Source organism: Merops nubicus, unplaced genomic scaffold, assembly GCF_000691845.1.
Source record: "Merops nubicus isolate BGI_N331 unplaced genomic scaffold, ASM69184v1 scaffold2151, whole genome shotgun sequence".
Taxonomy (NCBI): Eukaryota; Metazoa; Chordata; class Aves; order Coraciiformes; family Meropidae; genus Merops; species Merops nubicus.
The window spans coordinates 35,441-58,796 of record NW_008586008.1 but is presented as its reverse complement, the minus strand read 5'-3'; the positions used below and the strand labels follow the sequence as shown (position 1 = coordinate 58,796).

Sequence of the window (23,356 nt, the reverse complement as noted above, 5' to 3'; positions counted from 1 at the left end):
GGAGCAGGGGGCTGGGAGCGCTGCGGTGCCGCCCGCCCCGGCTCGGCGTTGCGGGCACAGGGACAGCGGGGCTGGAGTTAGGGTGGGGGCCTGTCACAGCAGCTGGCCGCTCTCGCAGCCTCCAACATGCTCAGAAACACCGTCACAGAGTCGTTTAGGTTAGAAAAGACCTCTAAGATCATCCAGTCCAGCCGTTCCCCAGCACTGCCAGGTCACCACTAAACCATGTCCCTCAGCACCACATCTCCACATCCTTTAAACCCCTCCAGGGATGGGGACTCCACCACTGCCCTGGGCAGCCTGGCACAGGCCTTGACAACCTCTTCAGTGAAGAAATTTTCCTGATATCCAACTAAACCTCCCTGCTGCAGCTTGAGGCCATGTCCTCTTGTCCCGTTACAAGCCAGGGAACATCACATCCCTGAGTGTACAGCCCTCACCATGGCACAGATGGAGGGACATGCATGAAGTGACACCTGAGCACCAGAGCAGGGGTTGTGCTGGGACAGAGCTGAACTCAGCCTGGTAACAGCAGCTTCACCAGTGTAGGGATTAGCATTTATTCCACAGAGATCTGCAAAGCCGAAAGTGCCAGCTCACACGTCTTGCTTCCACGTGGCAGTTATGAGATCAGTGGGACTGTTTAGGAGGAAAGCCTGAACAAAAGCATTCTTCAGCTACAGTACTGGTGCAAGCCTCTGTTCGTCCTCTGGTTAACACTGCTCTGGGTGGTGTAGACTCCCTGTGTGCTGGGAAGAATATATGCACCATAATATACAGTCTTGTCACATTACAAGACTATTTAACTCCTTCAAAAGCTACTTGTTCCATGTCTGTTAAAATAACAGCTGGAATGGGTCCTTTCTGTGGGTCAGACTGGAATTAGAGTTGTGGGATTAGTTATAAAGCCTAGTTACATGTCTCAGCTGGTGTTCTGAATGGATTTAAGTATTTAAAAATGGAGAGAGGAAGAGGATAATGTATAAAGCATAGATTCACATACCATTTGTGGTGATAATTTAATTGCTGAAACATCTGTATCATTATCAACATTGCACACACAGTACAGCATTCCAACACGAGCCTCACAATTCCTCTCCTGAGAGGTTTGGAAGGAAGCTTTTCCTCATAGCACAGAGCTCCTGAGTTTAGAGTTATTTTTGTGTGTGTGTTTGGTTTTGTTGTTGTGTATTAGGTTTTTTTTAAAAAAAAAAAAATGCTAAAAATATCATCACTTTTAATCAGTTGTGTATTAGGTTTTTTTTAAAAAAAAGCTAAAAATATCATCACTTTTAATCAATGAGCTCACAGAACAGAGTCTGCATTTTGTGTACCTGAAACTTTAAAGCATTGGCTAGGACCCTAAATAAGATCTGAGGTCAGGAAAGCTTTGTTGCTTTTGTTGCCATAAGTGCCTGTCAGCGATCCCTCTAAGATGACCTCACTTAAATTTTGCAGGAGAAAGCCACCTGTTTTTCTCCCACAGGTTACAAAACGTTTCCTGTTTGAGCACAAAGAGGAGATTAGAGCACTGTTATGAAGGCAAAGCCATCAGCACTAGCTGATTATTTTTCACTTGCCCATGCTGCATTTCTTGATTACACTTGTTTATAAGGCAGCCGAGCACAGGGCCACTGAATTTAGCTGTAATGTTACAATCTAACATTGCTAGGTTTTTATTTACTGTTGGGACTTTAATTTGAACCCAGTAGTTGGTCACAATTACTTCCTCTGTTGCAAGGCAGCGTGCTCTGAGGTGGGTGGTGAACTTGCTGCAAGGGGAACGTGCCAGATCTGTGGCAAGTTGTGCACATGGAGGAAAATCCAACTAGACAGGAAAGGTGTAACACAGAGATACAGGCTGAGAGGCTGCCTGCCTTCTGCTCCTGTCCCACAGTGTGGGGGCAAAGTTAGAGCTGACTTTCTGTACAGATAAGGGTGGTTGTGGTCTGCAGAGTTAAAACTTTTTATGCCGAGATAAAATTAAGGGTTGTTTTTTTTCCAACAGCCAAAGCAGCTTAGAGGTTTATGAAGCAAACTGATAACTTAATCCTCATTCTCAGGAGTGGTTTTTCCCCTTTTTGAAGGGGAAAAAAAAATTAAAAGCTTGTTTTAACAAAAATCAAGAGGCATTGACAGCCTCCTGCTTTCAGACTCAAATATCTACTTGATGAAGATATTTCTTGATCAGAAGCATCAGCAGGTACTGTTTCATCCTAAGGACAAATCCTTTAGTGAAGTTTTTGGGTCTAACTTCATTAGTTCACTTTTGCAGGTCAGAAGTGAAGACAGCACAGACAGGGCAAGTGGTTAAGTTCTGTTGGGCATAAACTCAACTTGTGGAGCTTTTCCCATAAGCAGTGCATTTGGAGTTAACCATCCCCAAAACCACTTTCTAGACAAGGGTTCTTTGGCTCACTGTGTTATGAATTTAGCTTAATTATATCTAAATATAAGATATCTTAAGAGGAGATCTTAAAAAGATCTTATGTTTGTGGTGAAGGACACAAACATAAGTTGTAGTGCCTGCTCTGAGGGGAGGCATCAACCATAACTTGTCATCTTTCTGTTAACAGGGGGTTCATTAACCAAGCTGGCTTATTATTCAACTGTGCAGCACAAAGTGGCCAGAGTGAGATCCTTTGATCATTCTGGGAAGGTGAGAATTGTAGCATTAATCACTCCTCTGTGACTGACTCCAAGAGAAGTACTGGGCTGGCTCCTCACACGTAGAACAGAAGACTCATCTGAAACCTAACTAGTAACTTGTTCTATATGAAACTTGATCTAGAACTTTCTAGTATAGTGTGGCCTTGTGTAATGGCTGTTACTGTGCAGTAAGTTGCCACAACAGAAGTGTTTATTTTAAACACACATTCTAGTACATGCTGACTCTAACAGCCACCCCTGAGCATTTGTACTGCAGCTCAGATGAGTGTGTGGCTCCTGGTAACAACCCTTTGCTGTGTTCCAGGGGAAATTGGCCATTAGCATGAGTTTGGCAATTAATTTTGCTTTGCAAGCTTAATAAAGCTCTAGATATAAATTCATATGATGATGTATCATACATGTCCTGTTTACTGATTGCAGGGCTTCAGAGCTGTGCAGCCCATGCACAGGCCAACTCAGTTACATCCTTGTCTTCTTGGATGTGCTTGTGCTGCCAGTTAGCATGTGAAATAGTTACTTTCTAGACAAAAAAAGTATGACACTTCTGTAAAAAAAACCCCACTACTCCCACATAAATGTAGCTTTTCTCATAGAGGGATAATTTCATGGATACTTAATGCATGGGAGAATTGATAATGTTCTCAGCTTAAGAAGAATTAAGATCTGTTGAAGCTACTTTTCTCTGAAGGCAGCTTGGGATATTATGTTATGTTTTTGATAGCATTAACACAGTTTCAAGGCAAAGGAAGCCCAGGTGTTGATGTTCAGTTTAACATATAACCTTGTTTCTCAAGGGAGGATTTTGAATGATACTTAAAAAATTGTTTTCTCTTTTTAAAGGACATAGAAAATGAACCTTTGTATGAAATATCAGTTCAGGAGGAGATCACAGCTCGACTTCACTTCATTAAGTTTGAAAACACTTACATTGAAACCTGCCTAGATTTCATCAAAGACCATCTTGTCAACACAGAGACAAAAGTCATCAAAGCTACAGGTGGTGGTGCCTATAAATTCAAAGATCTTATTGAGAAGAAACTGGGGTTGAAGTAAGTGGAACTGTTTGAACTTAGAGGAGCACATTTTTTCTTTGAAAAGTTTTTTAGTAAGCTAACTTCCCACTTTGCCCATCTGCTCTCAAAAGCCTTCTGCACAAGAGTGAATGGGGAGAACGTGAGTGTGCCCCCAGGCTGGACCAGGCTGGCCTGGCTTGCCAGGGGGGATAAGCTGCAGAGGGGTGACAGTGCCTCAAACAGAAGTGCAGGAGCAGAGCCAGCAGATAGAACACAGGGTTCAGAAAAAAGACAGGGAAATGAGGAGAGCAGGCTATTGTCACAGCTGTGGTCTGTAAAGGGCCTTGCACCTGCCCCATTTTTAAGTTAAATGAGTCTTTATCATGATTACAATAATGGGTTTTACTTTTCAGCTCTCAACTAGCAGCCTTTCAGGGATGGTGTCCAAGCTATCAGTAGCATGCTTTGGACATGCTGTTGAACTACAAGAGTAGAGATCTAAATACACAAAATATACACTGCTGTATAAAATGAAGCCATGTTTGAAATAAAGTAGCAAGTAATTAGTAAATTTGTTACTAACAAGAATTTTAATTGGGAATCTGTGCTCAGTTGCTGTGATGAGGTGTGGGCAAGTGTGCCAGCCACTCCACTTAAACTTAAAAGATGAAATCCACAAGACTACTTCATTATTACAAGCCAAAATATTACTGGCAACTACTTTTTCCCCCCCCGAGACATACTTAATGTCTATGGTTGCCCCATTTCTCAAGTTACAGTTCCAAAAGCTTCTACTATTTTTCTGTGCATACTCAGAAATAATTAATACAACAGAGTAACTTGCTGTGTAGCTCCTGCCTAGACATCATGCAGAAGCCTAGGCTCACAGGAGACTAAAGGGCAGCCTCCTCAATTTACAGCCTCATAAATTGCTATTCAAATATCTTTATCAAACACCACCACACGCTAAAAAGCTGCTGTGAGTAAAGATAAACACATCATTACTTTACACCAATATAAAATGTTACCTGGTGCTGCTGGGGAGAACTTCCAAGCACTTCTGCTGTAATCTTCTGTAGCACAACCTGCAGTTCCTGAGGCACTGTGTTCACCTCCTTCTATACTACTCTCTCAGGCTACTTTCTTCCTCTCATAAGTAGGATTCTGTTAAGTTTTTCTCAAACCAGCCTCCATCAGCACCTTATTGGCTGTTACTAAGTACCATTTAATCAGGACAAGGAGGCAATTCCCCTGTTTCCTCATGTGGTGCTCCTGGTTTGTGCAGCTTTGCTTTTTACTTGGCCATGACATACTTCACTGGTCCACAGGCCTAAAAAGCAGCACCTTGTCTGGTCTGAGAAACATAAAGTGTTCTCTGTTAATTGAGATGTATATTTGTGCTTTGTTTATGTGTATTTTGTGTAAGAAACTTATATTGCATTTAAGAAATCTACCACAAATCAGTAACAATAAGTGGGGTATGGAAGTTTACAGAAGTCAGTAAGTGTGAGCTGACTTAACTACATCATTTATCTTCCCTGAATGAAGTGTTGTGTTCCAGACTCCCTCCTCAGGAAATGCACCACTGTGAATCCCATTATTCCTGTGAGAAATCTTGTTTCCTGCACTCAGTGCTCCAAGTACCAGACTCCTCACAGTCACTTTAATCTGTCATAAGTGAGTGCTGCAGTGTTGAGGAGCCTTTTTTCCTTTATTGAGCAGGAGGAGGAAGAGCAATAGAAACTGTTTTGTTAGGGTCATTTCCAGATAAGTTTCCTGGCCTACTGTATTGCTGGTGTGCACATGTGCTGTGCTGCACCAGGGCACTGAAAGGCAGTGTAAACAAGCAGAGGGGGAGCAGGATTATTTTTAAGTGCAGCATGACTAGTGTAAGATTAAAGTTACTGTGTAACTACAGTGTAACCTCAGACTGTGTGTTTGGATGTGGAAGATGAACACCAGAGCATAAGCAGACATGGGTTTCCTGTTTTAAGAGATCTGGACTTTTGCCATGTGGTGGGGGTTACAGTCTCCTCTTTGTAAAGCCTTTAAAAACTACTGCTCTAAAAGCATATTTGCTGATCAGCAGCATTGTGAAATTTATGTAAGGGTTTTTTTGCTCCCCTTTCCCCTCAGAGTAGATAAAGAAGATGTAATGACCTGCCTAATTAAAGGATGCAACTTCGTCCTGAGGAACATACCCCATGAAGTGTTTGCATACCAGAAAGATTCAGATACAGAATTCCGATTTCAGACAAACCACCCAAATATCTTCCCCTATTTACTGGTGAATATTGGCTCTGGGGTTTCTATAGTGAAGGTGAGTCACTGCTAAAATGTTTTATTGTAGAATTTGATAAAGGTAATCTGAAACATCTGGTTTAATCTGGTTTAGGTTAGTAGTTGTTTCTTCTTGGTTTCTTCTTCTAACAAAGGTTAGAAAGAAAATGATGATTTTTTTTTTAAAACTTCCATCTCTTATGGAGTTATGAATGCCTTTCCATTCCCTACCATAGTTTCTTTTTAATCACATTTAATTTGATGTTTAGAGAAGTTGTTAAACTAACTGATGAGGACAAAGGCTGTCAGACAGAATGATTTTTAATATTTGTTTATTTTGATACACTGCTGAGGTGGCCAAATTTTATGTCTATGTTTACAATTATCGGCCAAGAATTAAATACATAGATTTCAGAAACTGCTTGTGGTCTAAGTATGTGGAACATGCACCACTGGAGAACTTCTCACCTGATATTTACACAGTTAAATAGTTCCACCTACACTTATTCCACTGTTCACAAACCCCACACGCTGTCATATCTAGCTGTGTATTTGTAGTTACAATAGGACTTTCTAGACAAATCCACCTTGTTTTATTGCCAGGTAGAAACAGAAGACAAGTTTGAATGGATTGGAGGGAGCTCAATTGGAGGTGGAACCTTCTGGGGTCTTGGAGCACTGCTCACAAAAACAAAGGTACCAAAGTGTTGGTTTTAAGGGGCATGGGATTAAATGAGATGCTAAGAGGAATCTTGAAAGGTTGGAATGCCTGACTCTTTGAATAGGGAGAAACAACTATTTTAAGTAGTGTTTTACCTTTTATTCAAAGAATTGCCCTTGTGCAGAAACAGAACAGGCAGCTCTGTAATGCTCATGACAATTTTAATACTCTCTATTCTGGTCCTAGGCTGTTAGATAACACAGCTGAGTCCTTGACTTATGTTCCTATGTTCACGCTTCTGATGCATAAAAGGAAGCTTTGAATGCAAAAAGATAGTGGTAGAATATAGGGACAAAAATGATGAGATGCTCACTGCTGGCAGAACCCTAATCCTGCTTGGGACTCAAGGAGCTTGTCACCAAGGACAGATAGTGTCTATAATGCAGAGGAAACCTCCTCAAAGTGGGCTGTTAATTTTCTGTACTCTTTCTCAACACGAAATGCCTGCCTGGTTCCTGCAATATTATCTGCAGGAGCAAAGCAGAGAGCTCCCAGTTACTGCAAAGCATCTGGGAGCACAGAGGAGGAGTTCTAACCCCTTGTTACACATTAGAGTTTTGGGGGCTCATTACTAAATCCCAGGTTGGTGATCTGCCAGAGTAAGGCCTGATTTAGTTCTGCTCTGCCTCACTCAGCTCTTTAATCATGCTGTGTTTTCCCTGTCTCAGAGATCCACATGGCTGAAATAGGTGTCCCTAAATGTCAGCACCACAGAAAAAGCTAGAGTTACATGTGCACTGAATAAGAAAATGTCAAAGGGAAGACACACACTTGCAATGTTTTGTTTGATGCTTTTTAGAAAGAAATATTGGAACATGATAATGTCTGCTCTTAATTCTCTCTGATTTTGCAGAAGAAATTAGGGTTAACAGATTATAAATTAAGCATTGGGATAATGCAGATTGCATGCAAATTTGATTTCAGGGACATTAATGCATTTCTGCAATGGTAAAGACAGATTCAGTCTTTTGGGTTTTAAATATTTTTTATTCTTGCACTTCAAGAAGACCTAGTTCTGTTTGCTCTTAGTTACTGTGTTTCTGACTTCAAAATAAGAGATGCATGTAGCCTCTGACTATTTTATATGTGGTGATCCATCTCCAGTTTCCAGGGGGAATTCAACAAATTATTTGCAGGCAACTGAAGAGGACTTCTCATCGTTAAAGGAGCTCCACTTAAGATCAGTGTATCTGATAAGATAAGGACTCTGGATAAGTTCTTGTAATTAGAAATAATGTATCTTCCACTGGCAGGTTTGATTCTAAGACAAGCAAAAATCCCCTGGGTTTGGTCAGTAAAAATGCTGCAGAACTCTGGGTTTGTAAGCAAGGTTCTCTGGCTGCCCAGGAAAGCTGGAGTAACTCTGCTTCTCCTCCTCAGAAATTTGATGAATTGCTGCAACTGGCTTCAAAGGGCCAGCACACAAATGTGGACATGCTGGTGAAGGATGTGTATGGAGGCGCCTACCAGACCCTGGGGCTGAGTGGAAACCTTATCGCCAGCAGCTTTGGGAAATCCACTACAGCAGATAAAGGTATTGGTTTATAGAACCTCTCCTGAGGTTTGCCATACAGCTCATATTTCACATTGCCCATCAGCATGGATTTCCTGCTTGTGCTAGCTCCCTGGGAACACTTCAATGGATGGAAAAATACTTGCCAGCTTCATCAGCATAAAGATACCTCTCCTTACCCATGTCCTTCTGCTGTGTGTGCTGGGCTGAGAGGGGACTCTGAGCACTGCTGGAGTTGCTCCAGTTATTTGGAGCTGTCTGAGACTAATGAGGAGAAGAAATGCAGCCCTTGGTCTGACCCTTGGGAATCTGATGTTTATAGAGGTCTAACATGCAGAGCTGGAAAATAACCACTGGTCCTTTCTGTGGTCTTGCCTACATGTGTTTTGCCTGCACAATATTTTGTTGATTAAAAATGTTATGTAGTACTGCCTTAGAGACAGGCATTCAGATTTTTAGGTTGGGATTGCACAGGTCTAGGCAAACAACACAAATAGGTGACTAGTTAGCCCAATGTCAGTTCATTCCTGTGAGAAATACATCTGGTTTTCTTGGTCAGAGAAGGACCTATGCCAGTAAGTGACTACAACTACCAATTCTGTTGCAGTACTGTAACAAAACGCTTGCAGTGCATCTCAGGTCAAGATAGGGGATGAACCATCATCTGTGGTCCCTAGAGAGAAGAAACTGAGTTCTTGCCATTTGCTGTTGGCCTTTCAAACAGGTTTCTTTCAACTGCTAGAAAAGTACAGTCCCTTGGAGCATTCTTAGCTGTGTTTAATTTCATTTACTGTTTCTTTCCTTTAAGAATTTTCCAAAGAAGACATGGCAAAAAGTTTACTCCATATGATCAGCAATGACATTGGTCAGCTGGCCTGCCTCTATGCCAAACTCCATAACTTGGATAAAATATATTTTGGAGGATTCTTCATTCGGGGTCACCCTGTTACGATGCGCACAATAACCTACAGCATCAACTTCTTCTCCAAGGTAATGACACCAGAGATTCTCCTAATAGCAAAGTCACGTGTTCAGTTATCCTTCTAGGTTGTTGGAAGACTTGAATAAATTAATTTGCACATGAAGTAATCTTAGAGAGCTTCGGTTTAGGTAGGTAAGGCAGGGCTATAAAGATCTGTTGTGGGAGGGGTAAAACCAATGTGAAATGCCTGGGAATTCTGTCTGGCCTCTCTTTCTCTCCCTCCCTCCCTTCCTCCCTCCCTTTCTCTCCTTATATTATTTTCTGATTGACAGTCTGTCTGGTAGCTGCCAATTACTGAGTGTTCCCTATTTCTTAGATAGCTGCCATTGTTATTCAATTCCTCTTGCTGACTTGCACCTATTTCTTTTCACCCCCTAGGCTGTGCAATGTGGGATGTCCTCCTGAGATAGTTAGCAGTGAGAGCCAGGGGCAGTTTTCCCTTGTCTGGTTGTTGTTCAAAAAAAACCCAAACCTACCACCCTAAAACCCAGCAAAGCTGTAGTTCTTTGCAGGTTTTGAAGCTGCAGTTCCTCAGAGAAGAGATTCCTGTCTGCTGCTTGCTTCTCCCCTTCATTCCATTATTGCACTCCCTTTCTGTAAAACTTTGTTGAGTTTCCAAGAAAACTACTGCCAAACTGCAGCTTCAGATTCTTGTAAGGATAGCTCTGTCAGTGGCTCAGATCCAAACCTCAGCATGAGCTGTAGCTGATCTTATTCTGTAGCTCACCTCAGTGTTAGTGGTTCTGCAGGAGCTGCTGCAGACTGGGTGATGGTCCTTTGGAGAGGGCACCATCTCAGCCAGCCTTGCCTGGGAAAGCTGAGGGACCCTCTGCCAGGGTGGAGGGTGTTCCTGTTCTCCCTGGCAGTGGTGTGTTAACAATTAAACTAATTTGTTGTGGGAAACACTGGCCTAGGGATAAGCTCCAGAGTGTGTGGTGAATGTTGACTAGCAGTGTAATGACATACCCAGCAATGCCTCGGAGGTGTTGGATGCACACTGTGTTGATGACCTAGAAATCAGATAACCTTCTACTTCCAGCCTGTTCAAGCAAGAGGATTTGAATATTCATGGAGTGATGCAGTGGTCTTCCCTAGCAAAGGCACTGGCTTCCCTCTGCCTCGGGGTTGTGCAGCCTTAGGATACACACCACTTCTGCATGTATTTCCCCCAGCTGTTTAGTAACTGTGGAATGATGTGTGTAAGCAGTTCCTCCTGAAGCTGTTTCAGAAGCACCCTTAAAGTTACTGAATGTGTTAGAATGTAGCACGAATGACTATTACCATCTTCTAGTTGTTTCTATTAAATTTAAGTGTAAAAGTAGTGACAAAGAAATACCTATTAGCCATCAGGGACCATCCAATTGCAATGTTTCATATTGTGGCAGGGAGAGGTTCAGGCATTGTTCCTGAGACATGAAGGCTACCTGGGAGCCATTGGGGCATTTTTAAAAGGAGCTGAACAAGACAGTAAGTACAGCCCTGATATGTTCTGTATATGCTGTGTTCTGAAATGTCAGTGTAATGTCCAAGTTTCTCTTAAGAGGCTGCATGTAAGTTGTTGCCTAGATAAATACATTTGGCACTAACAAACACAGATGCTGGGCTTTGGGTTTATATATTTGGGCAGGGACCTCTTAATTTCTCACTGCTTTTCCTGCTCACCTTTGGAAAGCCAGCAGGATTTGGCTCTTCTCTTTTCTGCATTTCTGCAAGGAGCATTCATAACTCTAAATCAAACTGGGGAAATGTGGTTTCTGAGAACTTTCCCCCTCCTTAAGAGGCCAGCTTCTGAATTCAGTTAATGTACTGAAGAAGACCAGCATCTCAAAACTGTGTTCATTTGAGAGTGAAAAGCCTCACAAGACATTGATGAAGGATGAGATGCTTCTGTCCAGCATTCTTTGGGTTTAGGGTGCTTTGGTTGAAGTCTGCCATTTTAATTTTCTTTTTTTTTTTTTTTTGTTAATGTCCTAGAAGTCAGTCAGTGTATTAGTTAGATAGAGAGGTTGTTAATGGTACTTAGTCTTAGTAAGTATCAAATATACCTCAGAATAATTGATGTGGAATTCTTTTCATACACATTACATAGATATGGGCAAGGAACCAGCTATGGAGGAGTTAAAGACATTGCTTCTGCAGCATATACTGTACATCTGAACTTGATTAAACTTCTTAAATAAAAAAATCTGGAAGTCACCTTAGTGTTTATAAGAAACTTATGTTGTGCTTTCAGAGTTTTGTAATTATATTTTGTGAATAATAGATCTAGATTTAGGAGTAAGAAATCCTCTCTATTATCAGCAATAGTGCTTTGAAGACATGCTGGTTATAGCCTTTAATGACAAGGAAAAGGGGTTGAAAAAGGTAGTTTAGAACTTTGTTTAGAGCTTTAATTGTCCTGTGTCTCATTCAGGTTGAAGCTCTGTAGAGCTGCATAATTCACTGAGCAGCTGAAATGTTTCTTTTGGGAGTTAGAGGGAAAAGCTGTGTTTACTTAGCAAGACAGGGGAAGATGCTCTAGTAGTGAAGCAGCTTCTTTGAAGGGATGCTAACTCTAGACTCACTCATGGGAGTATTTTCAGTTTTATTTTCAGATTATGTGTCTCTCTGTCTTTCTCTTTTCTAGATCCAAACCAGTATAGCTGGGGAGAGAATTATGCTGGGAGTTCTGGTCTTATGAGCACATCACCTGACATTTACCCTATGCAGAGAACAAGGAGTGGTACAGTATGTGGTTGTCTTTTCTAGTACTAAGTGCCTTCTCTTAGTAATGGTCACTTGAAAATAGATGATTATTATCAAACTAGTTGCTTCTTGCTCCTAGGACTCCTGCTTACCAAAAGAAGTGACTAATACTGTGTCTTGTGTCATCAGTGATGTTGTCTTGTTGCTTGTGTAATGATTTGGTGTAATGTCTCATAAAATCAGATTGTGGCTGCTACTCTGTCTTCTCCTTCACCAAGATGGGGCTGGGGGGAACACTCATCTCTGACCCTTTCTCTGAAGCAGCTGGATTTTGCTACAGCTGAAATGTTGTGCTTCAGAATTTTGAATCTGATATTCCACTGTCTTTAAGCAGTGTTTATTGGCTTCCTATGAGAAGAGAAATATAAAATGGGGCAAAAGAGCATGAGCCCAGTCATCTCTTAAACACACTGACAGTGCAGTAGTTCTGATTTCACAATGAAGCTGGCATACAGAAAGCAATAAAGAAATACATTAAAGTTCTTCAAATACTCTAATACTGCATTTACTGAAGTGCTTTTGAGGAAAAGCTGGAATAATGGAGCTCATTGTGTTTTACTGGTCCACATGTCAGTGTTTTTCCTGTCAAGTTTTTTAAAATTTCATCCATTGTTGCTTTATGTGCTCCCAGTTTTCAGGAATTAGTTTCCTGTATTTGCTATAGGTGCAGAGGACAGAGCAGGTGTTGGCTTTGGTTGGTTGCTTGTCTTTTTTGAGCCCCAAGATGAGATGCAGAACTCTTACTGAATGGTTTCCCACACCAAGCTTTGATTTAAGTCTATATGCTGCAGATGATGGATTTTGTGGGTTGTGCCTGTATACAAAAAAATTATCTAATTTTAAGCTCTGCTACAACTGAAATTACTGTAATGAAATTGTGGGTTACAAGTATGACCAAAAAAAAAACCCAAACCCCCTGATCCTTCTTAATCATAAAATAGATGCCAGATTTGTAAAAGTATTTATGCAGATGTAATGATTTCCTGTTGCTTGTCAACCCTTTAATCTGTGAAAAGATTAATTTTTTCTCATGCTGGCAGTGGTACAGGAATCCCAAAGCAGCTGCAGCCTGCTGTCCACAGCTTCTCCATTTTGAATCCTCTGTTGCTTGGCACTCAGCTCACAGAGTGAAATCTCTTTGCAATAGTCAGAGTTCAGAGATGTCCACTTTTCAGTAGTGGAATTAATTCTGAAGACAGTCATTTGTAGCAACCTCTCTGGTTTATGTACAGTGTGTAACTATACATTTTTCACATGAATTTAACCTGTATCCTTAGAAATTTGTTCTCAAGCATTTTTTCATAAGGTGTAAGGACAAGTTTTGGGGACTCAATGGGGATTGTAGGAGGAGATTGTAAAGCAGCACAGCAAGGTGCTGTTACAAGCCTGTGCTCAGCTCTGTGTGCTCCTGTCTTTGAACCTCATTCAGATTTGACAGTACTGGGGAGGAAGGGAAGGAAAATCATAAAATAGAGGGCCTATGGAGGAAGGGAAGGAAAATCATAAAATAATAGAGGGCCTACAGTAAGTTTTCAACATGAAATTTGATAATCTCCATCTGTAGGGTGGGCATGGAGAAATAATCATGCAAGGGTGTGGATTATTTATGATGACACATACTCTAATATAATTGTCTGCAAATGTGTCAGTCCTAACTGCAGGGGGATTTCTGTAGCCCTTGTACTAGTTCAATTTGTTATGAATCAGTTTCTGAGTAAGTTCTCATAAATGTGTTGTTCTTTACCCAGTTTGACATGCTTGAAATGGACAGGTTGGAGAGACCCCTTGTGAACCTGCCACTGCTGAAGGACCCATCCACCTATATTCCAGACACTGTTGACCTCACAGATGATGCCATGGCCAGGAAATACTGGCTCACCTGCTTTGAGGAGGCACTGGATGGGGTAAGTGTCACAAAACAGTCACATGTATGGAATTGGCAGATATTTAGCACATAAATCTGCTGTGGACTAAGGTGGTTACTCTGCAGAATATTCTGGTGTCAAAACTACTGTGTGCAAGTACAGTCCCTCTTTCCTTGTTAGCAGAGGCCCTAAAGAAGTGCTTGATACCTTCAAAGGCAGGAGTATTCTCCTCCTGTGATGCCTTTTTGGTTTTTTTAAGATGTTTTCAGAATATCTCCTTTCTTAAATGAACTTGCCAACTCTTCAGACAGAGCTGGCAAGCAGGGTGGTGATACAGTCAGAGTCCAAAAAGGCAGAGGCTAAGAACTTGCATTGTTCTTGCTCTTGGGAGCAGTGCTACTGACTTACAGCCACTTTTGCATTCAGACAAGCATGATTAATCAGACATGAGTTTTTTCTGCACTCTGAAATGGATTTGGTCCCTGCATGCCAGTATTTAAGAGACACCTATACTTGGTAAGGAAATCCAAGTCAGAAATTGATGAGTGTGTGTCAGGAGGAAAGGGCTGGGAAAGACACAAGGACAACACATTGACTTGACTTTACTGTAGTAAAGAGAAAAAGAACATGAGAGGTTAATGTGGACTGTTAAATTTTTGCTTGTTTTCCCTTCTGTGTATGTTTGTGCATGTTATTTCCTTCCCCTCCTATAAGTACTTAGAACTTGTGTTTAATTTCTGAAAGTACAGTCTTGAAAATTAAGTGTTTGGGGAAGAAAGGAGATATTTAAAATTATTCTTTGGTGGTTGGAGTTAAGGAAAGCTGGAAGATACTGTGTGGGAGGGACTGGATAGCATGTGGGCACTCAGCAGCATAGCAGATGGAGGGGTTATTTTTCAGGCTGAACTTCAGCTCAGTTAGATGGAGGAAAAATTCCTGTGGTAACTTCAGTCCTGCCTCACTTCCCTACCAGGTGGCAAAGCGTGCTGCAGCCAGTCAGCCAGACTCTGTGGATGCTCTGGAGAGAGCTGAGAAGTTCCGACAGAAATACTGGAATAAGCTGCAGACACTCAGGCAGCAGCCTTTGTAAGTGTCTTCATTTTCCCCTTTGCCTCACTTGCTGCCTCTGTTGAGCAGAGCAAATTAAAAGCTAACTAAAAACTAACCAAAAGCTGGTGAGGTTATGAAGCAGAGGGAACTGAAAGCTGAGTAGGTTGAGGGCTGTGGCACACTGACATGCCAAACAGGTCCTCTGCAGAGAGCTTCTGGATCTCATACATTGGAATTTAACAGAAAAAATTACATCTCAGCAGAAAGTTTATTAAAAATTGTTACGTGGTTACTAAAAATAGTAGCATCTTAACTGAAGTATCTGGCTTTGCTCTGAGTACCCTTCCCTCCCTGTATTCCCACAAGCTGTACTGTGGCTTTACCACTTGGAGACAGTGTTTAGCACGTGGCATGTAAAGACTTAGGTCCTTAAGTGCTTGTGTGATGTGCTGTGAATGACTGAGGAAACAGGAGAAAATACTTTTTTTCCTCTTTGAAGTACTTGATCTCTTTTTTTCCCCCCCCCTTCTCCCTTTTTGAAGTGCATATGGTACCTTAACAGTTAGAAGTCTTTTGGATACAAGGGAGCACTGTTTAAACGAGTTCAATTTTCCGGATCCCTATTCAAAGGTGAGTTGTTCTTGCTTTACAGGGTGGACAACATGTGAGTTCAAGACACTTTTTCCATACTCTGAAACTTGTTGTAGAAGTAGTGGCTTCTAGGGGAGAGCTAAGTGGCTGCCTTGCAGCAGGTTTAACCAGCTGGTGGTTGTCACTGAGGAGAACCAGCAGTGGGTGATGGGGTGTGAAGCCTTGGACCTCTTGCTGCTCAGGATGAGCCTTCTCATGGCAGTTACCTGGGCTCAATGGATCCTGGTACTACTAACAGGCTTCTCATGCGTCCACTTCCCAAATCTGCTCAAGATTTATTGCACCTCTGATTTAGAAAAGTAATCCTTGGGCTGTGGATCATATCCTAGCACTAATGAAGCTTTCAGTTAGAATCCCAGGAAACTTTTTCCTTGTTGATACTAAGCATGCTGTTAACAGTTAACTTGTTGGTCCATTAGAGGCCATGAACGTAGAGGAGAGTGCTTGAACGTGGTCTTGGGACTGAGACAACCAATGATGGGTAAGAAATTTTTGTCTATAAATCCAACGTTTCATGTCTTTCTTACAGGTAAAGCAGAAAGAAAATGGCATAGCCTTAAAATGTTTTCAGAGCGTAATCGAATCTTTGGATTCATTAGGCTGGGAGGAGAGGCAGTTTGCTCTGGTGAAAGGACTTCTTGCGGGGAATGTCTTTGACTGGGGAGCAAAAGCAGTCTCAGAGTAGGTGTTAAATGTTTTCAAAGCACCCTTTTAAGATACAGAATATCTGACTGTTCTTTTTTTTTTTTTATAAAAAGCAAAGTGCACCAATCTAACTTCACTTGTAGTTTGTGTTTCTGCTTAATCAAATGGTGGTTGTTGGTTTACCAGCATTGCTGTGGTGCAGCAGAGTTGACATTTCCAGCCCTTAAAGCTGGCAGGCACCTCCCTGTGAATGCTGGAACTGAGTGACAGGGCATTTCCTCTGCCAGCCTGGCTGCTTTGCTCATAGCCTTGCTATTAGCACTGCTTTGGGGTGTGTGTTGTGCTGTGTGCCTAGAGCAGGAAATGCACTGGTTCTCTGCAGCCTCCAGTTGGCCTGGTGTCACAGTATATATCCACCAGGCTCCAAGTGAGGTTGAGTCTCTTCTGAGACTAAATTAAGACTATTTCTTGAACTAAATACTATTTTTGATCAACATAGATTTCTATTACCATTTGGAGAGTTTTTTTCCTGATATCCTGTCAACAGCCATGTATTTATTTAAGGATACTAATGCAAACAGTCTTGAGGTATTTTTGATTTTCCAGTTCTGTTTTATGAGGGCCACAAAAAGAAAGGTATAGATCCAAGAGCATGGGAGAGGGATAGTCTTTTACAGCTGGCATTCAGCAGTTCCTTTCCCTTTCTGCATCTTTGAGGAGTTTTCCCTCCAATTAAATCAAGAACAGTCCACTAAGAACAAGGTGATTCAAGGCTACCTGGGCATTCCTAGTCCCATGCTACTTCTGATGTTGCCCACAACCAGAAACTTGAGCTGACACCAGTTAGAGCAGTTAGTCTACTTGCCACTCCTGTTAGTGTAGCTCTTGAGGATCAAAGAGATAAAGAGTGAGTTAAGTGGCACTTAGAACTAGGTTGGAGGAACTTGGCTGGCAAGCATTGCCCCCCTGGTGTAGTATTTGAACCCCCAGCTTAGACTGGAGCCACCTTGTTATGTAAATCCTCATCACCTACATGTTGGGGCTCCTTAACTCCACATGTAGCCCACAGCAGTAGCTTTTAAAATCTGTATCTGGTTATTTCAAGTCCTTTTTTTTCTCCTCCCCCATGCAGGTTCAACTTTTACAAACTTTTGTAGACCAATGTTTGCATTAGAGTTTATAAAGCAGTGTTTTACCATACAGATAGTTTTAGATCACAGCTAAGTTTTGTGGTGGTCTGCAGACCAAAAGATGTCCTTTTTTGCCTGTAGTCTAGTGCCTGCAAACATATGCATGTTGCTAAAGCTTTTTCTTTTAGCATAAGAGCTCTAATGTACATCTGAGCCTGTTGTCTTTAACATAAGCACAAAGTATCTGTTTCTCAGTGGTTGGGCCTGTCCACACTTCCCATTAGAACCAATGCAGTGAAATTGCTGACCACCTGCTAAAGAAATGTTTGGATTTTATTTATGTGAGTAGAAGTTGCTTAACTGTGTACCCTTTATTTCTCTTCTGATACAGTGTTCTGGAATCTGAGCCACAATTTGGATTTGAAGAAGCCAAGTCAAAACTACAAGGTATAGGGAGATCTGTGGTGGTGGTTGGAAGTGGCTGTTGTGTTAATATGAGAGTGGAGGAGAGTGTGAATGTGTTTATTGTGGCAGGCCTGCTGCCCAGATGACAACAAACCATTAGTGCTCACTAGGCTTGTCTGAAATACAGGCTAGAGAGTTATGCTGGAATGTTCCTGTGTGTGTTCCAAAGCAACCAAAATGGAAAACCTCTCTCCTTGAGCTGTCTGAGCTGCCCTGACAGCCAGAGTATCTTGCCCATGCTGTTTTTCATAACTGTTCTAACCCTGTCAGGGGGCAAGTGTCCTGGGAGGGGCAACCCCATCCACCCCAGGAGGAGCTGTGACAACAGCAAACTTGCATGACTTCAGTGCTTCATGATGAAAATTCCACTCCAAAATTGCCATAATTAAGAGCTCGGGAACTCTTTGAATCTACAGTTAACATTCAAAACCTGAGCTCAAGTGCTTTAATGCTCAAGCACCCACAAAGAGAGCCCTCCTGCTTCCCATAAAGTAGAGGATTGCTGTTTGCCTAGAGGAAGTGCTAACGTGGTTTTGTCTGACACAGAACGTCCCTGGCTGGAAGACTCCTACAGTCAGTGGCTAGAGCGACTGAAGGTAGGACTGCAATTGTTACTAACCACTGAGGAATTAAGCACATTAATCATAAAACCACCTTGTTAATCTTGGGCTTTTAAGAGACTTAACACGACTCCATTCAGACAGCTCAGAATACATTCTGATAACACAGCACCAGTAATGCAGCAGCCTTACCATAAAGAAAGGAATAAAAAGGAATTAGTCTGAGATTTTGTTACTTACCAGGCTTCTTATCTGAATTCCTTCAGAAACTGCAGCATTTGGAGGCCAGCCACTCTCAAAGCCATTCCAAAGTAACCAGTTTGCATCCTGCCTTTATAACAACATTTATTTCTATGCAACTAGACCCAGAATTTTGAGAACTTCGGTCCAAACGTAAGGTAGCCAACCTGTAACCCTCTGAGTAGCCATCTTTAAAACCTCATTAACTCAGGAGCCTGCCAAAAGCAATTAGTGAAGCTTTTTTTGCCCTGTGATCTCTATTATACTTTAATTAAGCTTAATTGAAAAGCTCTTGTTTCATTGTTTAACTCTCTGTGTTGGAAATGATAGCCAAAAAGGTGTGTTAGAAGTGACCTATTGGAAATCATTGCCTATTGCATCTTAAATCAAAAGCATCAGCTAATCTTGTATAATGAAGTGTAATCTTGATAATTAAGGAACTTCAAGCACTGTCTCAAAAGTTTTTTATGAGGAATTAAGCCTCGTTCACTATAAAAATTCTGCTGCCATGAACTGGAGAGTGAACTAAGTTTTATAATGTCAGCTTCAGGACAAATGAGGAGGTTGATGGAGAATAGGAAATACCTTTTCATTTCAGGATGTCACTGCCCCCAGCCCCCCATCCTGCCCTTTCCTGGCAGAAGGGAATCCCTTCACCCCACTGCCTGCTCTCTGAGGACAGCCACACAGGGAGGCCCACCCTGGGTCCCAGGAGGCTGCTCCCAGGCTGCAGGGCCAACACAAGGCCCCAGAGCTCTGAGGTGCTCTGCTCAGGGCTGCTGCAGCCAGCTGTAGGTCGTACCTACCACTGGTGGGTTGGCTGGAGGCTGCAAGAACTCTCTCAAACAAAGTGACTAAAGGCTGTTGTAAATAACTGTGCAGAGGCAAGGTGAGGGAAACTGATCTCTCCTAAGCTCAAGGGTAGGTGATGTTCTGATGAGTTATGCTGCTACTAGCTAACCAAAATGGCCAGTCATTGAAGGGTATAAAATGTGGGGTCTTAAAGTGAGTAGTTCTAAGTAACACAAACTATTCCCTGATATGAACTGTGAACTCAATCCTGAATATGTTGGTTTTTCTCTTACAGGAGGGTCCCCCTCATAAATGTGCCTTAATTTTCGCAGATAACAGTGGAATAGACATAATTTTAGGAGTCTTTCCTTTTGTCAGAGAGCTCCTTTCTAGAGGGACAGAGGTAAGTGGGTGTCACTGTGAATTCACTCTGGTAATGGGTGAAAGGTTTGTTCACTGCCTGCCAGCAGGACACTTTGGCAGACTGGCTCCTAGCACTGAAATGGGGAAAAATCCAGTCCCTGGAGTGCCACAGTCTAACTTTAAGCAGACCATGAGAGGCAGCAGAGCCAGGGGAGCCTCTGCCAGCCCTAGGTCTGTAAGGTCAAGAGCTGGAGGAGCTGGGTAAGGAGGGAGGAGGAGGACTGGGCCTCCAGCTTTGCCCTTTGCCATTCCTCTTTTGTAAAAGCAGCCAGGCAGAGGGGATTTTAAACACAAGCAGCTCTAACACCATGCATGAACTGCACTAACTGGTGAACCCTTCTGACTTCTTCACCTCAGGTCATATTGGCTTGTAACTCTGGCCCTGCCCTCAACGATGTCACCTACAGCGAGTCGCTGATCGTCACCGAGCGGATAGCAGCGATGGACCCAGTCATCCAGTAAGCACAGAGCCCACCCGGGGCTCATCTGCCCTGCCAAGTGCTCCAGCTACTGAAACAGCCAGTTTCTATGTTAAAAAAAAACAGAGGCAAATACATACATTGCACATACAGAGTGTCCCTGGAAGAGGATACAGAGCTGGCTAAATAATCCTTCTGTGAAGACCTGGTGTGAAAAGAGGTCTTTGCAAAGACAACTTAGATACGTTTGGCTCATGAGCAGATTTTCATGACCCCTTTGAGGAAGCTGTTTAATGTTTTTGTCTTTTTATTTTTTTTCCAATAAAGGTCTGCACTGAGGGAAGAGAAGCTGCTGTTAGTTCAGACAGGTTCAAGTTCGCCGTGTCTAGATCTGAGGTATGTTGGCAAAGTACCAGTTTATTTCTCTCCATCAGCTGCAGGACGTTCAGAGAATTGGGTCTGGAGTGTCTCAGCCACCTTCTGATAAAGGTCACTCTCACACAACCACTCAGAGCTGCTAAAGCTGCATTTGCAGGGTTGTAATATTGTTCAGACCTTACTGGTTGGACATTTTCCTTCTCATGTTTGTGTTCAGCAGTGACAGAGTCAGCTCCGTGAGCAGTTCAGTTACAGCTGATGGCAAATCCTGCACACGACCAAGAAACCCCCTGGACTAGACAAAGCATTTCATGTTGCTTACTTCCTTATTTTTAATTGGTTTCTCTACTGGAGGCAGCACTTCCCTGCGTTTTCTGGGAAGTCCCAATTCTGCACGCATTCAGTGAAGCTTTTAAACCCCGTTTCCTGTGATTTAGGGTGCTCCTGTTTACCGACCGGGGGAGGGGGTGTGTGTCCCCGCCCCCAGAGCCCCGCCCCGCCCGCCTCTAACGCAGCTCTCTTGCAGCCGGCTGGACCAGGGGCTGGCGGCGCTGGTGAGGGAGCGGCAGACAGACCTGGTGATCATCGAGGGCATGGGCCGGGCCATCCACACCAACTACTACGCGGCGCTGAAGTGCGAGAGCCTCAAGCTGGCCGTCATCAAGAACTCCTGGCTCGCCGACCGCCTCGGGGGCAAGATTTTCAGCGTCATTTTTAAGTACGAAGTGCCCTGTAAATGACGTGGCTCTGGCCAGCCAGGGGGGCAGGAGCAGCAGAATGGACTTGCACTAGTTTTACTTTAACTGTAAAGAATGTATTTTTATTACAACAGGGAAAAGAGTTCACAGGAAATTCCGTATTTATATTGTGCTTTTGTGACTTAAAAAGCAACAATATGATTCACTCTATAGTATACACACTCAAATATATATATGTATATCACTCATTGTTTATTTTGGTAAGTGTTTATTTTAATGCTGCAGTATTTGTGATGAAAAGACTTTATTTTTTTGTTCTGTGAGACATTCATATAGAAATATATTTAAATGTCAATGAAACCTTTTTTTATACATCTCTGCCTACTCTGCCAGCAACAACACGGCACATACCAAATAGTTTTTAAACTGCTATGTGACTCTGACATTGCATTTTCCATGTCAGCTTCTAACCTTACCTAAAGCCTTCCATGCTCTTTGCACTCAGCTGAAGGACTGATCCACCTTCTAACCTAACAAACGTTGCTCAAGCTGCATTTAAAACAGGCCTGTTGTGATCCAAGAGCACGCTGCAGACAGTAGGCAGCACTAGCTGACCCACAGTTGGAAGGACTCATAACTCTGAGCTTCTTTTGCTGCCTGTCCTCATGAACAGGGGTGCAGAGGGGGGTTCTGCAGCTGCACTCAGTTACTCAGCAGTAGTTGAGTGTGAGTGGAGGTGTGGTGCTTTGTTCCTGTCACAGGCAGGGTGCTTTTGTTGCCTTCAGTTACTTAATGCTGGGACTGGTAAGATTTAAAGTCTCTTGGTTCATGCAGTGTAGTTAAAACCATCTCCAAGTAACTAAATTTGCCTTTTTTTTCCCCCCCCCATCAGATGCACAGAACATAAATGGAGTAATTCAGCTATGAATTTGTAAACCAGCATATGCATGCACCAGGCACTCCAGCTCTGAAATGCAGAACAGCTTAGATAGAAAACTTCACTATGGAGCTGGGATAACTGTTCCTCGTGGATTTCAGAGATTCTTCTGAGAGCAAGAGCATAATGCCCATGACTGGCTGCCTCCCCCTTCCCAGTGAACTTTAACTGACTGATGACCAGACTTAGGCTCTAGCACTGTTGGGTTTCAGCTATCAATCTTCTTCCTAAATCATCCTTGATCAGGTTAACTAGGCCAGAACATCCTCTCTAGCTAAACAGTGAAACTTGCCCCATGGTGGGACACAGAGGACAAGCCCACATCTCCCCTTTCTTAAGTCTAGTCATTCCTTAACCACACGGTCTCCCTTTCTTGGGTGTTAGGGGCTCTGGAGAATGCAGCAGTGTCTGCATTTGGGGGGGTTATGCCACATACTGTAGTTTCTGATTCAGAAATTACCTTCCTGGTGGCCAGCATCTTCTGCTTAGAGGAGGGGAAGAGCAGAGTCTGTTTATAACTGAACTGTTTAAGATGCAGTTGTTCTTGATGAGAACAGTCAGATGAGAGCTTTAATGAGAGTTCTGAGAGTACCTCACACTGTCATTAGTAAGCAGAGGCTTCCCAGTAACCTATCCCAAGTCACTTCCTCCTACAGCCGTTCACATACTTCCATAGTCAACTGCTGAACTAAATTCGGCTCCGCTCGGCCATCCCAACTCCCTTTCACCAGGTTCTTACCCTCCCTTAGTGTAACAGTTACACTATCACTTAGCACTTGAAATTCTTCCAAGCCATGTCATTTTCCTCTTCATCCAGCTCCACCACCAGTCCAGAAGTGCTCTCTGTATTTGTAATTAGAAAACTAACACTCTAGACTTGCAGAAAAACATCTTTCTACAGTGCTGTAGTTCCTATGAAATATCTCTGATATAAACCTAATACATGCCCATTCCTTAAGCAAAAAAAACTCTTAAGCCCTCCCTGAAGTCTCCTGGCTCTGTCTTGTATTTTCTTTTAGACGTAGACGAGTGAACATTTCTTCTGTGAAAACAGAGCAACAGGATTTCTGGAACAGAAGAGGGGGGAGACAAGGGGGTGAGCTGGGGTGGGTTCCACACACACACAAGTGTGCACAGCCCTTCTGCTGGGGCAGGTGGGGCAGCAGAGCCCCCGGCTGC

The 23,356-nt window shown here is 42.7% G+C and overlaps 2 protein-coding genes across 2 annotated transcripts in view; one reads left to right on the top strand and one right to left on the bottom strand.

Moving 5' to 3' along the window:
• Positions 1-2,576: 2,576 nt before the first annotated feature.
• On the top strand, positions 2,577-21,600 carry PANK4 (pantothenate kinase 4; the record flags this gene model as incomplete). Its single annotated transcript, XM_008948495.1, has 18 exons — positions 2,577-2,659; positions 3,511-3,719; positions 5,820-6,003; positions 6,567-6,659; positions 8,065-8,218; positions 9,006-9,187; positions 10,565-10,646; positions 11,806-11,906; positions 13,673-13,828; positions 14,763-14,875; positions 15,382-15,469; positions 16,020-16,171; positions 17,657-17,712; positions 18,277-18,326; positions 19,621-19,725; positions 20,103-20,203; positions 20,492-20,560; positions 21,069-21,600. Coding segments are annotated over 18 exons (2,192 nt in total), but the record flags the coding sequence as incomplete, so codon positions are not given.
• A 1,548-nt stretch (positions 21,601-23,148) lies between these two features.
• LOC103780801 (probable glutamate receptor) overlaps positions 23,149-23,356 on the bottom strand; it is a 10,038-nt gene continuing 9,830 nt past the window's right edge. Inside the window, exon 10 of the mRNA XM_008948493.1 lies at positions 23,149-23,244. Within this exon, the coding sequence (XP_008946741.1) occupies positions 23,149-23,244 (96 nt within the window). The remainder of the gene's footprint in view (positions 23,245-23,356) is intronic.